General features: G+C 50.4%; 1 protein-coding gene across 1 annotated transcript in view; it reads right to left on the reverse strand.

The window, feature by feature from the left end:
* Positions 1–12,715, reverse strand: part of tmem131 (transmembrane protein 131) — a 153,290-nt gene that overhangs the window by 83,938 nt on the left and 56,637 nt on the right. The window contains exons 11-14 of the mRNA XM_084172016.1: positions 11,844–11,952; positions 11,364–11,517; positions 10,910–11,080; positions 8,254–8,364 (exon numbers count right to left, since the gene is read on the reverse strand). Coding sequence (XP_084028142.1) covers positions 8,254–8,364; positions 10,910–11,080; positions 11,364–11,517; positions 11,844–11,952 — 545 coding nt within the window. The remainder of the gene's footprint in view (positions 1–8,253; positions 8,365–10,909; positions 11,081–11,363; positions 11,518–11,843; positions 11,953–12,715) is intronic.

The following is a 12,715-nucleotide window of genomic DNA, read 5'->3' on the forward strand; positions in this document are numbered from 1 at the left end:
CTCTAAGGGGTCAGTGTGTGTCTCACCTCTATGGGGTCAGTATGTGTCTCACCTCTATGGGGTCAGTGTGTGTCTCACCTCTAAGGGGTCAGTGTGTGTCTCTAAGGGGTCAGTGTGTGTCTCACCTCTATGGGGTCAGTGTGTGTCTCACCTCTAAGGGGTCAGTGTGTGTCTCACCTCTAAGGGGTCAGTGTGTGTCTCACCTCTATGGGGTCAGTGTGTGTCTCTAAGGGGTCAGTGTGTGTCTCACCTCTATGGGGTCAGTGTGTGTCTCACCGCTAAGGGGTCAGTGTGTGTCTCTAAGGGGTCAGTGTCTGTCTCACCTCTAAGGGGTCAGTGTGTGTCTCACCTCTAAGGGGTCAGTGTGTGTCTCACCGCTAAGGGGTCAGTGTGTGTCTCTAAGGGGTCAGTGTGTGTCTCTAAGGGGTCAGTGTGTGTCTCTAAGGGGTCAGTGTGTGTCTCTATGGGGTCAGTGTGTGTCTCTAAGGGGTCAGTGTCTGTCTCACCTCTAAGGGGTCAGTGTGTGTCTCACCTCTATGGGGTCAGTGTGTGTCTCACCTCTATGGGGTCAGTGTGTGTCTCTAAGGGGTCAGTGTGTGTCTCACCTCTAAGGGGTCAGTGTGTGTCTCTAAGGGGTCAGTGTCTGTCTCACCTCTATGGGGTCAGTGTGTGTCTCACCTCTATGGGGTCAGTGTGTGTCTCACCTCTAAGGGGTCAGTGTGTGTCTCACCTCTATGGGGTCAGTGTGTGTGTGTCTCTAAGGGGTCAGTGTGTGTGTGTCTCTAAGGGGTCAGTGTGTGTGTGTCTCACCTCTAAGGGGTCAGTGTGTGTCTCTAAGGGGTCAGTGTGTGTCTCACCTCTATGGGGTCAGTGTGTGTCTCACCTCTATGGGGTCAGTGTGTGTCTCTAAGGGGTCAGTGTGTGTCTCACCTCTATGGGGTCAGTGTGTGTCTCACCTCTATGGGGTCAGTGTGTGTCTCACCTCTATGGGGTCAGTGTGTGTGTGTCTCTAAGGGGTCAGTGTGTGTCTCACCTCTAAGGGGTCAGTGTGTGTCTCTAAGGGGTCAGTGTGTGTCTCTATGGGGTCAGTGTGTGTCTCACCTCTAAGGGGTCAGTGTGTGTCTCACCTCTAAGGGGTCAGTGTGTGTCTCACCTCTAAGGGGTCAGTGTGTGTCTCACCTCTAAGGGGTCAGTGTGTGTCTCACCTCTAAGGGGTCAGTGTGTGTCTCACCTCTATGGGGTCAGTGTGTGTCTCCCCTCTATGGGGTCAGTGTGTGTCTCACCTCTAAGGGGTCAGTGTGTGTCTCACCTCTATGGGGTCAGTGTGTGTCTCACCTCTAAGGGGTCAGTGTGTGTCTCACCTCTAAGGGGTCAGTGTGTGTCTCACCTCTAAGGGGTCAGTGTGTGTCTCACCTCTAAGGGGTCAGTGTGTGTCTCTAAGGGGTCAGTGTGTGTCTCACCTCTAAGGGGTCAGTGTGTGTCTCTAAGGGGTCAGTGTGTGTCTCTAAGGGGTCAGTGTGTGTCTCACCTCTATGGGGTCAGTGTGTGTCTCACCTCTATGGGGTCAGTGTGTGTCTCACCTCTAAGGGGTCAGTGTGTGTGTCTCACCTCTAAGGGGTCAGTGTGTGTCTCACCTCTAAGGGGTCAGTGTGTGTCTCACCTCTATGGGGTCAGTGTCTGTCTCACCTCTATGGGGTCAGTGTGTGTCTCACCTCTAAGGGGTCAGTGTCTGTCTCACCTCTATGGGGTCAGTGTCTGTCTCACCTCTATGGGGTCAGTGTGTGTCTCACCTCTAAGGGGTCAGTGTGTGTCTCACCTCTATGGGGTCAGTGTGTGTCTCTAAGGGGTCAGTGTGTGTCTCACCTCTATGGGGTCAGTGTGTGTCTCTAAGGGGTCAGTGTGTGTCTCTAAGGGGTCAGTGTGTGTCTCACCTCTAAGGGGTCAGTGTGTGTCTCTAAGGGGTCAGTGTGTGTCTCTAAGGGGTCAGTGTGTGTCTCACCTCTAAGGGGTCAGTGTGTGTCTCACCTCTAAGGGGTCAGTGTGTGTGTCTCACCTCTATGGGGTCAGTGTGTGTCTCACCTCTATGGGGTCAGTGTGTGTGTCTCACCTCTATGGGGTCAGTGTGTGTCTCTAAGGGGTCAGTGTGTGTCTCTAAGGGGTCAGTGTGTGTCTCACCTCTAAGGGGTCAGTGTGTGTCTCACCTCTAAGGGGTCAGTGTGTGTCTCACCTCTAAGGGGTCAGTGTGTGTGTCTCACCTCTATGGGGTCAGTGTGTGTCTCTAAGGGGTCAGTGTGTGTCTCTAAGGGGTCAGTGTGTGTCTCACCTCTAAGAGGTCAGTGTTTGTCTCACCTCTAAGGGGTCAGTGTGTGTCTCACCTCTAAGGGGTCAGTGTCTGTCTCACCTCTAAGGGGTCAGTGTGTGTCTCACCTCTAAGGGGTCAGTGTCTGTCTCACCTCTAAGGGGTCAGTGTGTGTCTCACCTCTAAGGGGTCAGTGTCTGTCTCACCTCTAAGGGGTCAGTGTGTGTCTCACCTCTATGGGGTCAGTGTGTGTCTCTAAGGGGTCAGTGTGTGTCTCTAAGGGGTCAGTGTGTGTCTCTAAGGGGTCAGTGTGTGTCTCACCTCTATGGGGTCAGTGTGTGTCTCTAAGGGGTCAGTGTGTGTCTCTATGGGGTCAGTGTGTGTCTCTAAGGGGTCAGTGTGTGTCTCACCTCTATGGGGTCAGTGTGTGTCTCTAAGGGGTCAGTGTGTGTGTGTCTCTATGGGGTCAGTGTGTGTCTCACCTCTAAGGGGTCAGTGTGTGTCTCACCTCTAAGGGGTCAGTGTGTGTCTCACCTCTATGGGGTCAGTGTGTGTCTCACCTCTAAGGGGTCAGTGTGTGTCTCTATGGGGTCAGTGTGTGTCTCACCTCTAAGGGGTCAGTGTGTGTCTCACCTCTATGGGGTCAGTGTGTGTCTCACCTCTATGGGGTCAGTGTGTGTCTCACCTCTATGGGGTCAGTGTGTGTCTCACCTCTAAGGGGTCAGTGTGTGTCTCACCTCTATGGGGTCAGTGTCTGTCTCACCTCTAAGGGGTCAGTGTGTGTCTCACCTCTAAGGGGTCAGTGTGTGTCTCTATGGGGTCAGTGTGTGTCTCACCTCTATGGGGTCAGTGTGTGTCTCACCTCTAAGGGGTCAGTGTGTGTGTGTCTCTAAGGGGTCAGTGTGTGTCTCACCTCTAAGGGGTCAGTGTGTGTCTCACCTCTATGGGGTCAGTGTGTGTCTCTAAGGGGTCAGTGTGTATGTCTCACCTCTATGGGGTCAGTGTTTGTCTCACCTCTATGGGGTCAGTGTGTGTCTCACCTTTATGGGGTCAGTGTGTATGTCTCACCTCTATGGGGTCAGTGTTTGTCTCACCTCTATGGGGTCAGTGTGTGTCTCACCTCTATGGGGTCAGTGTGTGTCTCTAAGGGGTCAGTGTGTGTCTCACCTCTAAGGGGTCAGTGTGTGTCTCACCTCTAAGGGGTCAGTGTGTGTCTCTATGGGGTCAGTGTGTGTCTCACCTCTAAGGGGTCAGTGTGTGTCTCTAAGGGGTCAGTGTGTGTCTCTAAGGGGTCAGTGTGTGTGTGTCTCTAAGGGGTCAGTGTGTGTCTCACCTCTAAGGGGTCAGTGTGTGTCTCTAAGGGGTCAGTGTGTATGTCTCACCTCTATGGGGTCAGTGTGTGTCTCTAAGGGGTCAGTGTGTGTCTCTAAGGGGTCAGTGTGTGTGTCTCACCTCTAAGGGGTCAGTGTTTGTCTCACCTCTAAGGGGTCAGTGTGTGTCTCACCTCTATGGGGTCAGTGTGTGTCTCACCTCTAAGGGGTCAGTGTTTGTCTCACCTCTAAGGGGTCAGTGTGTGTCTCACCTCTAAGGGGTCAGTGTGTGTCTCACCTCTAAGGGGTCAGTGTGTGTCTCACCTCTAAGGGGTCAGTGTGTGTCTCACCTCTAAGGGGTCAGTGTGTGTCTCACCTCTAAGGGGTCAGTGTGTGTCTCTAAGGGGTCAGTGTGTGTCTCTAAGGGGTCAGTGTGTGTCTCACCTCTAAGGGGTCAGTGTGTGTCTCTAAGGGGTCAGTGTGTGTCTCTAAGGGGTCAGTGTGTGTCTCACCTCTAAGGGGTCAGTGTGTGTCTCACCTCTAAGGGGTCAGTGTGTGTCTCACCTCTAAGGGGTCAGTGTGTGTCTCACCTCTATGGGGTCAGTGTGTGTCTCACCTCTAAGGGGTCAGTGTGTGTCTCACCTCTATGGGGTCAGTGTGTGTCTCACCTCTATGGGGTCAGTGTGTGTCTCACCTCTATGGGGTCAGTGTGTGTCTCACCTCTATGGGGTCAGTGTGTGTCTCACCTCTATGGGGTCAGTGTGTGTCTCACCTCTAAGGGGTCAGTGTGTGTCTCACCTCTAAGGGGTCAGTGTGTGTCTCTAAGGGGTCAGTGTGTGTCTCACCTCTAAGGGGTCAGTGTGTGTCTCACCTCTATGGGGTCAGTGTGTGTCTCACCTCTAAGGGGTCAGTGTGTGTCTCACCTCTATGGGGTCAGTGTGTGTCTCACCTCTATGGGGTCAGTGTGTGTCTCTAAGGGGTCAGTGTGTGTCTCTAAGGGGTCAGTGTGTGTCTCACCTCTATGGGGTCAGTGTGTGTCTCACCTCTAAGGGGTCAGTGTCTGTCTCACCTCTAAGGGGTCAGTGTGTGTCTCACCTCTATGGGGTCAGTGTGTGTCTCACCTCTATGGGGTCAGTGTGTGTCTCTAAGGGGTCAGTGTGTGTCTCACCTCTATGGGGTCAGTGTGTGTCTCACCTCTATGGGGTCAGTGTGTGTCTCTAAGGGGTCAGTGTGTGTGTCTCTAAGGGGTCAGTGTGTGTCTCACCTCTATGGGGTCAGTGTCTGTCTCACCTCTAAGGGGTCAGTGTGTGTCTCACCTCTAAGGGGTCAGTGTGTGTCTCTAAGGGGTCAGTGTGTGTCTCTAAGGGGTCAGTGTGTGTCTCTATGGGGTCAGTGTGTGTCTCTAAGGGGTCAGTGTGTGTCTCACCTCTATGGGGTCAGTGTGTGTCTCACCTCTAAGGGGTCAGTGTGTGTCTCTAAGGGGTCAGTGTGTGTCTCTATGGGGTCAGTGTGTGTCTCTAAGGGGTCAGTGTGTGTCTCACCTCTATGGGGTCAGTGTGTGTCTCACCTCTAAGGGGTCAGTGTGTGTCTAAGGGGTCAGTGTGTGTCTCACCTCTATGGGGTCAGTGTGTGTCTCACCTCTAAGGGGTCAGTGTGTGTCTCACCTCTATGGGGTCAGTGTGTGTCTCACCTCTAAGGGGTCAGTGTCTGTCTCACCTCTATGGGGTCAGTGTGTGTCTCACCTCTAAGGGGTCAGTGTGTGTCTCACCTCTAAGGGGTCAGTGTGTGTCTCTAAGGGGTCAGTGTGTGTCTCACCTCTATGGGGTCAGTGTGTGTCTCACCTCTAAGGGGTCAGTGTGTGTCTCACCTCTAAGGGGTCAGTGTGTGTCTCTAAGGGGTCAGTGTGTGTCTCACCTCTAAGGGGTCAGTGTGTGTCTCACCTCTAAGGGGTCAGTGTGTGTCTCTAAGGGGTCAGTGTGTGTCTCTATGGGGTCAGTGTGTGTCTCACCTCTAAGGGGTCAGTGTGTGTCTCACCTCTAAGGGGTCAGTGTGTGTCTCTAAGGGGTCAGTGTGTGTCTCACCTCTAAGGGGTCAGTGTGTGTGTGTCTCTAAGGGGTCAGTGTGTGTGTGTCTCTAAGGGGTCAGTGTGTGTCTCACCTCTATGGGGTCAGTGTGTGTCTCTAAGGGGTCAGTGTGTGTCTCACCTCTAAGGGGTCAGTGTGTGTCTCTAAGGGGTCAGTGTGTGTCTCTATGGGGTCAGTGTGTGTCTCACCTCTAAGGGGTCAGTGTGTGTCTCACCTCTAAGGGGTCAGTGTGTGTCTCACCTCTAAGGGGTCAGTGTGTGTCTCTAAGGGGTCAGTGTGTGTCTCACCTCTAAGGGGTCAGTGTGTGTCTCTAAGGGGTCAGTGTGTGTCTCTAAGGGGTCAGTGTGTGTCTCTAAGGGGTCAGTGTGTGTCTCTAAGGGGTCAGTGTGTGTCTCACCTCTAAGGGGTCAGTGTGTGTCTCTAAGGGGTCAGTGTGTGTCTCTAAGGGGTCAGTGTGTGTCTCTAAGGGGTCAGTGTCTGTCTCACCTCTAAGGGGTCAGTGTGTGTCTCACCTCTAAGGGGTCAGTGTGTGTCTCTAAGGGGTCAGTGTGTGTGTGTCTCTAAGGGGTCAGTGTGTGTCTCTAAGGGGTCAGTGTGTGTCTCTATGGGGTCAGTGTGTGTCTCTAAGGGGTCAGTGTGTGTCTCACCTCTAAGGGATCAGTGTGTGTCTCCCCTCTATGGGGTCAGTGTGTGTCTCACCTCTATGGGGTCAGTGTGTGTCTCACCTCTATGGGGTCAGTGTGTGTCTCACCTCTAAGGGGTCAGTGTGTGTCTCACCTCTAAGGGGTCAGTGTGTGTCTCACCTCTAAGGGGTCAGTGTGTGTCTCTAAGGGGTCAGTGTGTGTCTCACCTCTAAGGGGTCAGTGTGTGTCTCTATGGGGTCAGTGTGTGTCTCACCTCTAAGGGGTCAGTGTGTGTCTCACCTCTAAGGGGTCAGTGTGTGTCTCACCTCTATGGGGTCAGTGTGTGTCTCTAAGGGGTCAGTGTGTCTCCCCTCTAAGGGGTCAGTGTGTGTGTGTCTCTAAGGGGTCAGTGTCTGTCTCACCTCTAAGGGGTCAGTGTGTGTCTCACCTCTAAGGGGTCAGTGTCTGTCTCACCTCTAAGGGGTCAGTGTGTGTCTCACCTCTAAGGGGTCAGTGTGTGTCTCACCTCTAAGGGGTCAGTGTGTGTCTCACCTCTATGGGGTCAGTGTCTGTCTCACCTCTAAGGGGTCAGTGTGTGTCTCTAAGGGGTCAGTGTGTGTCTCACCTCTATGGGGTCAGTGTCTGTCTCACCTCTAAGGGGTCAGTGTGTGTCTCTAAGGGGTCAGTGTGTGTCTCACCTCTATGGGGTCAGTGTGTGTCTCACCTCTATGGGGTCAGTGTGTGTCTCACCTCTATGGGGTCAGTGTGTGTCTCACCTCTATGGGGTCAGTGTGTGTCTCTAAGGGGTCAGTGTGTGTCTCACCTCTAAGGGGTCAGTGTGTGTCTCTAAGGGGTCAGTGTGTGTCTCACCTCTATGGGGTCAGTGTGTGTCTCACCTCTATGGGGTCAGTGTGTGTCTCTAAGGGGTCAGTGTGTGTCTCACCTCTAAGGGGTCAGTGTGTGTCTCACCTCTATGGGGTCAGTGTGTGTCTCACCTCTATGGGGTCAGTGTGTGTCTCACCTCTATGGGGTCAGTGTGTGTCTCTAAGGGGTCAGTGTGTGTCTCACCTCTAAGGGGTCAGTGTGTGTCTCTAAGGGGTCAGTGTGTGTCTCCCCTCTAAGGGGTCAGTGTGTGTCTCACCTCTAAGGGGTCAGTGTGTGTCTCACCTCTATGGGGTCAGTGTGTGTCTCCCCTCTATGGGGTCAGTGTGTGTCTCACCTCTAAGGGGTCAGTGTGTGTCTCCCCTCTAAGGGGTCAGTGTGTGTCTCACCTCTATGGGGTCAGTGTGTGTCTCACCTCTATGGGGTCAGTGTGTCTCCCCTCTAAGGGGTCAGTGTGTGTGTGTCTCTAAGGGGTCAGTGTGTGTCTCACCTCTATGGGGTCAGTGTGTCTCCCCTCTAAGGGGTCAGTGTGTGTCTCACCTCTATGGGGTCAGTGTGTGTCTCACCTCTATGGGGTCAGTGTGTGTCTCACCTCTATGGGGTCAGTGTGTGTCTCACCTCTATGGGGTCAGTGTGTGTCTCACCTCTATGGGGTCAGTGTGTGTCTCACCTCTAAGGGGTCAGTGTGTGTCTCACCTCTATGGGGTCAGTGTGTGTCTCACCTCTATGGGGTCAGTGTGTGTCTCTATGGGGTCAGTGTGTGTCTCACCTCTATGGGGTCAGTGTGTGTCTCACCTCTATGGGGTCAGTGTGTGTCTCACCTCTAAGGGGTCAGTGTGTGTCTCACCTCTAAGGGGTCAGTGTGTGTCTCACCTCTAAGGGGTCAGTGTGTGTCTCACCTCTATGGGGTCAGTGTGTGTCTCACCTCTATGGGGTCAGTGTGTGTCTCACCTCTATGGGGTCAGTGTGTGTCTCACCTCTATGGGGTCAGTGTGTGTCTCACCTCTATGGGGTCAGTGTGTGTCTCACCTCTATGGGGTCAGTGTGTGTCTCACCTCTATGGGGTTGCTGTTGAACACTATGAAAGCGATGCTGCTGATGTCTGTTGAACTGCAGACCCCAAAGTCCAAGAGGTGCTCCTTTAGACTGGGGGACAGGACCAGGGGCTGGACAGAACAGGGGACAAACTGACTGTTATTAACAGGGGCTGGACAGAACAGAGGACAAACTGACTGATATTAACAGGGGCTGGACAGAACAGGGGACAAACTGACTGTTATTAACAGGGGCTGGACAGAACAGAGGACAAACTGACTGTTATTAACAGGGGCTGGACAGAACAGAGGGCAAACTGACTGTTATTAACAGGGGCTGGACAGAACAGAGGGCATGTTAGAAAAACAATGAGTGTGAGAAACTCAATTGCATTTACTTAATTCCTCACATCCTCTCTGCTCTCCTCCTTCTCAAAACCCAGGTCTGACCTTCTCATCCAATGGGTTGTGAGGAGAGAGGACCCGAGGAATCAAGGAAATGCAACTGAGATCCTCCCAGAGACAAGAGTCTAGTAAGATTGTGCAAGGAGGATGTATGTATATGAGCCAAAGGAGTAGCCTGCATGCCTGTCCAAGGTACATCCAGGAAACCTAGCAGTGCATTTTAGCAGCATGTTTCAGTGAAGCCATAAACACCATGTAACCCCTAACTCTCCCAATGAGTATGTGTGTGTGTAGGTGAATGTGTGTGTATTGTACAGTGAGGGGGAAAAAAGTATTTGATCCCCTGCTGATTTTGTACGTTTGCCCACTGACAAAGAAATGATCAGTCTATAATTTTAATGGTAGGTTTATTTGAACAGTGTGAGACAGAATAACAACAAAAAAATCCAGTAAAAACGCATTTCAAAAATGTTATAAATTGATTTGCATTTTAATGAGGGAAATAAGTATTTGACCCCTCTGCAAAACATGACTTAGTAATTGGTGGCAAAACCCTTGTTGGCAATCACAGAGGTCAGACGTTTCTTGTAGTTGGCCACCAGGTTTGCACACATCTCAGGAGGGATTTTGTCCCACTCCTCTTTGCAGATCTTCTCCAAGTCATTAAGGTTTCGAGCCTGACGTTTGGCAACTCGAACCTTCAGCTCCCTCCACATATTTTCTCTGGGATTAAGGTCTGGAGACTGGCTAGGCCACTCCAGGACCTTAATGTGCTTCTTCTTGAGCCACTCCTTTGTTGCCTTGGCCGTGTGTTTTGGGTCATTGTCATGCTGGAATACCCATCCACTAACCATTTTCAATGCCCTGGCTGAGGGAAGGAGGTTCTCACCCAAGATTTGACGGTACATGGCCCCGTCCATCGTCCCTTTGATGCGGTGAACTTGTCCTGTCCCCTTAGCAGAAAAACACCCCCAAACCATAATGTTTCCACCTCCATGTTTGACGGTGGGGATGGTGTTCTTGGGGTCATAGGCAGCATTCCTCCTCCTCCAAACACGGCGAGTTGAGTTGATGCCAAAGAGCTCGATTTTGGTATGATCTGACCACAACACTTTCACCCAGTTCTCCTCTGAATCATTCAAATGTTCATTGGCAAACTTCAGACGGGCCTGTATATGTGCTTTCTTGAGCAGGGGGACCTTGCGGGCGCTGCAGGATTTCAGTCCTTCACAGCGTAGTGCGTTACCAATTGTTTTCTTGGTGACTATGGTCCCAGCTGCCTTGAGATCATTGACAAGATCCTCCCGTGTAGTTCTGGGCTGATTCCTCACCGTTCTCATGATCATTGCAACTCCACGAGGTGAGATCTTGCATGGAGCCCCAGGCCGAGGGAGATTGACAGTTATTTTGTGTTTCTTCCATTTGCGAATAATCGCACCAACTGTTGTCACCTTCTCACCAAGCTGCTTGGCGATGGTCTTGTAGCCCATTCCAGCCTTGTGTAGGTCTACAATCTTGTCCCTGACATCCTTGGAGAGCTCTTTGGTCTTGGCCATGAGTTTGGAATCTGATTGATTGATTGCTTCTGTGGACAGGTGTCTTTTATACAGGTAACAAGCTGAGATTAGGAGCACTCCCTTTAAGAGTGTGCTCCTAATCTCAGCTCGTTACCTGTATAAAAGACACCTGGGAGCCAGAAATCTTTCTGATTGAGAGGGGGTCAAATACTTATTTCCCTCATTAAAATGCAAATCAATTTATAACATTTTTTACATGCGCTTTTCTGGATTTTTTTGTTGTTATTCTGTCTCTCACTGTTCAAATAAACCTACAATTAAAATTATAGACTGATCATTTCTTTGTCAGTGGGCAAACGTACAAAATCAGCAGGGGATCAAATACTTTTTTCCCTCACTGTATGTGTGTGTAGGTGTGTGTTTGTGTATGTGTGTGTAGGTGAATGTGTGTTTCTGTATGTGTGTGTAGGTGTGTGTAAGTGTGTGTAAGTTTGTGTAGGTGTGTGTATGTGCGTGTATGTGTGTGTAAGTGTGTGTATGTGTGTGTAGGTTTGTGTAGGTGTGTGTAGGTGTGTGTAGGTGTGTGTAGGTGTGTGTAGGTGTGTGTAGGTGTGTGTGTAAGTGTGTGTGTAGGTGTGTGTGTAGGTGTGTGGGTGTGTAGGTGTGTGTAGGTGTGTGTAGGTGGGTAGGTGTGTGTGTAGGTGTGTAGGTGTGTGTATGTATGTGTGTGTATGTGTGTGCAGGTGTGTGTGTACCTCTAGGTAGCCTGTGTAGGCCCTGATGGGCAGGTGGAACTTGGATGCGTTGGTGATGAGGAGGATGTTGCTGTCGATGTGGATGGCAGGATGAACGGGGCGGAACAGGAGAGAGAAGACGTAGCGAGACTCGTGAGGAGGGATTAGAACGGTGGCGCTGAGGTTCTGAACCTGACAGAGACGGGAAAACAGCAGGCTCTTCACAGCAGGCCACACCGTAGCGAAATGTTTTACAACAGAAAAGGAACATATTTTCAGGTAGGACCTCCCTGTTTCATTCTGGTTTGAAACATTTCTCAGAATTCACAAAAACATCTCAGAATACGAGTGCTAGATAGGATCAGTTTAGCCTTTTAGATCAGAATTAATACGATTCCATAGACAAGGGGGGGGGGGGCCTGATCATAGATCAGCCCTGCCAGGCGCTTGATACATACAGCCCCCCTGAACTCACGTTGAACATGGTCTTGGCCTCATCTGGCAGGGTGACGTTGTGTATGCGGACAGCAAAGTTGAAGGTGTTGGTTAGGAAGATGGGTCTGTTCACAGGGACCTCTGGGCTGTCTCTGATGTGGAACAACGTGGCAGTGTGGTCAAAGGCCAGATAGCTGGAGGGCCAGGTGAAAAGGGACAAGTAGAGAGATCACATCAGACCCCAGTACAAAACTAATCCTGGACTAAAAAGCATCCCCATTGAAAGTCCAGGGCATAATCTGGGTCCACGGTGTATTTAAATTAAACTGGATTCTACAGGAACATAATTGAACTATGAACTAACCAAGACCTGTTAAATCATGAATGAACCAACACACATGCATCCTACCATCTAAGACATCATGAATGAACCAACACACATGTATCCTACCATCTAAGACATCATGAATGTTTCAAATCCTGAAACTGTAAAAAACAAAATGAGCAAATACACTCTTACCCTTGTAGCACATCTGCTTGGTACGGGACTTCAAGCTTAAAGGAGTTTCTCTCTTTAACCTTCACTGTTATTTTACCAGAAAACTGAACTGGTCTTTGTGCTTTTGATGCTGTTAACAAAAAACATTGGGAAAATAAAATAACATATTCAATCCATAGATAAGAGAATGTCACAAGAACAGGTCATATTAAATATATTTTAAAGCAGTGGTATTCAAAGTCGAGGTCGTGGGGGAACTGCAGTGGGGTTGCCAAAAACAATATATACTGAACAAAAATATAAACACAACATGCAACAATTTCAAACATTTTACTGAGTTACAGTTCATATAAGGAAATCCGCCAATTGAAATAAATTCATTAGGCCCTCATTTATGGATTTCACATGACTGGGAATACAGATATGCATCTGTTGGTCACAGATACCTTTAAAAAAACAAGTATGGGCGTGGATCAGAAAACCAGTCAGTATCTGGTGCGACCATTTGCCTCATGCAGCGCGACACATCTCCTTCGCATAGAGTTGATCAGGCTGTTGATTGTGGCCTGTGGAATGTTGTCCCACTCCTCTTCAATGGCTGTGCAAAGTTACTGAATATTGGCGGGAACTGGAACACGCTGCCGTACACGTCGATCCAGAGCATCACATACATGTCTGGTGAGTATGCAGGTCATGGAAGAACTGGGACATTTTTCAGCTTCCAGGAATTGTGTACAGATCCTTGCGACATGGGGCCGTGCATTATCATGCTGGAACATGAGGTGATGGCGGTGGATGAATGACACGACAATGGGCCTCAGGATCTCGTCACGGTATCTCTGTGCATTTCAAATTGCCATCGATAAAATGCAATTGTGTTCATACCATAACCC

Source organism: Coregonus lavaretus, assembly GCF_964263955.1.
Source record: "Coregonus lavaretus genome assembly, chromosome: 11".
NCBI lineage: Eukaryota > Metazoa > Chordata > Actinopteri > Salmoniformes > Salmonidae > Coregonus > Coregonus lavaretus.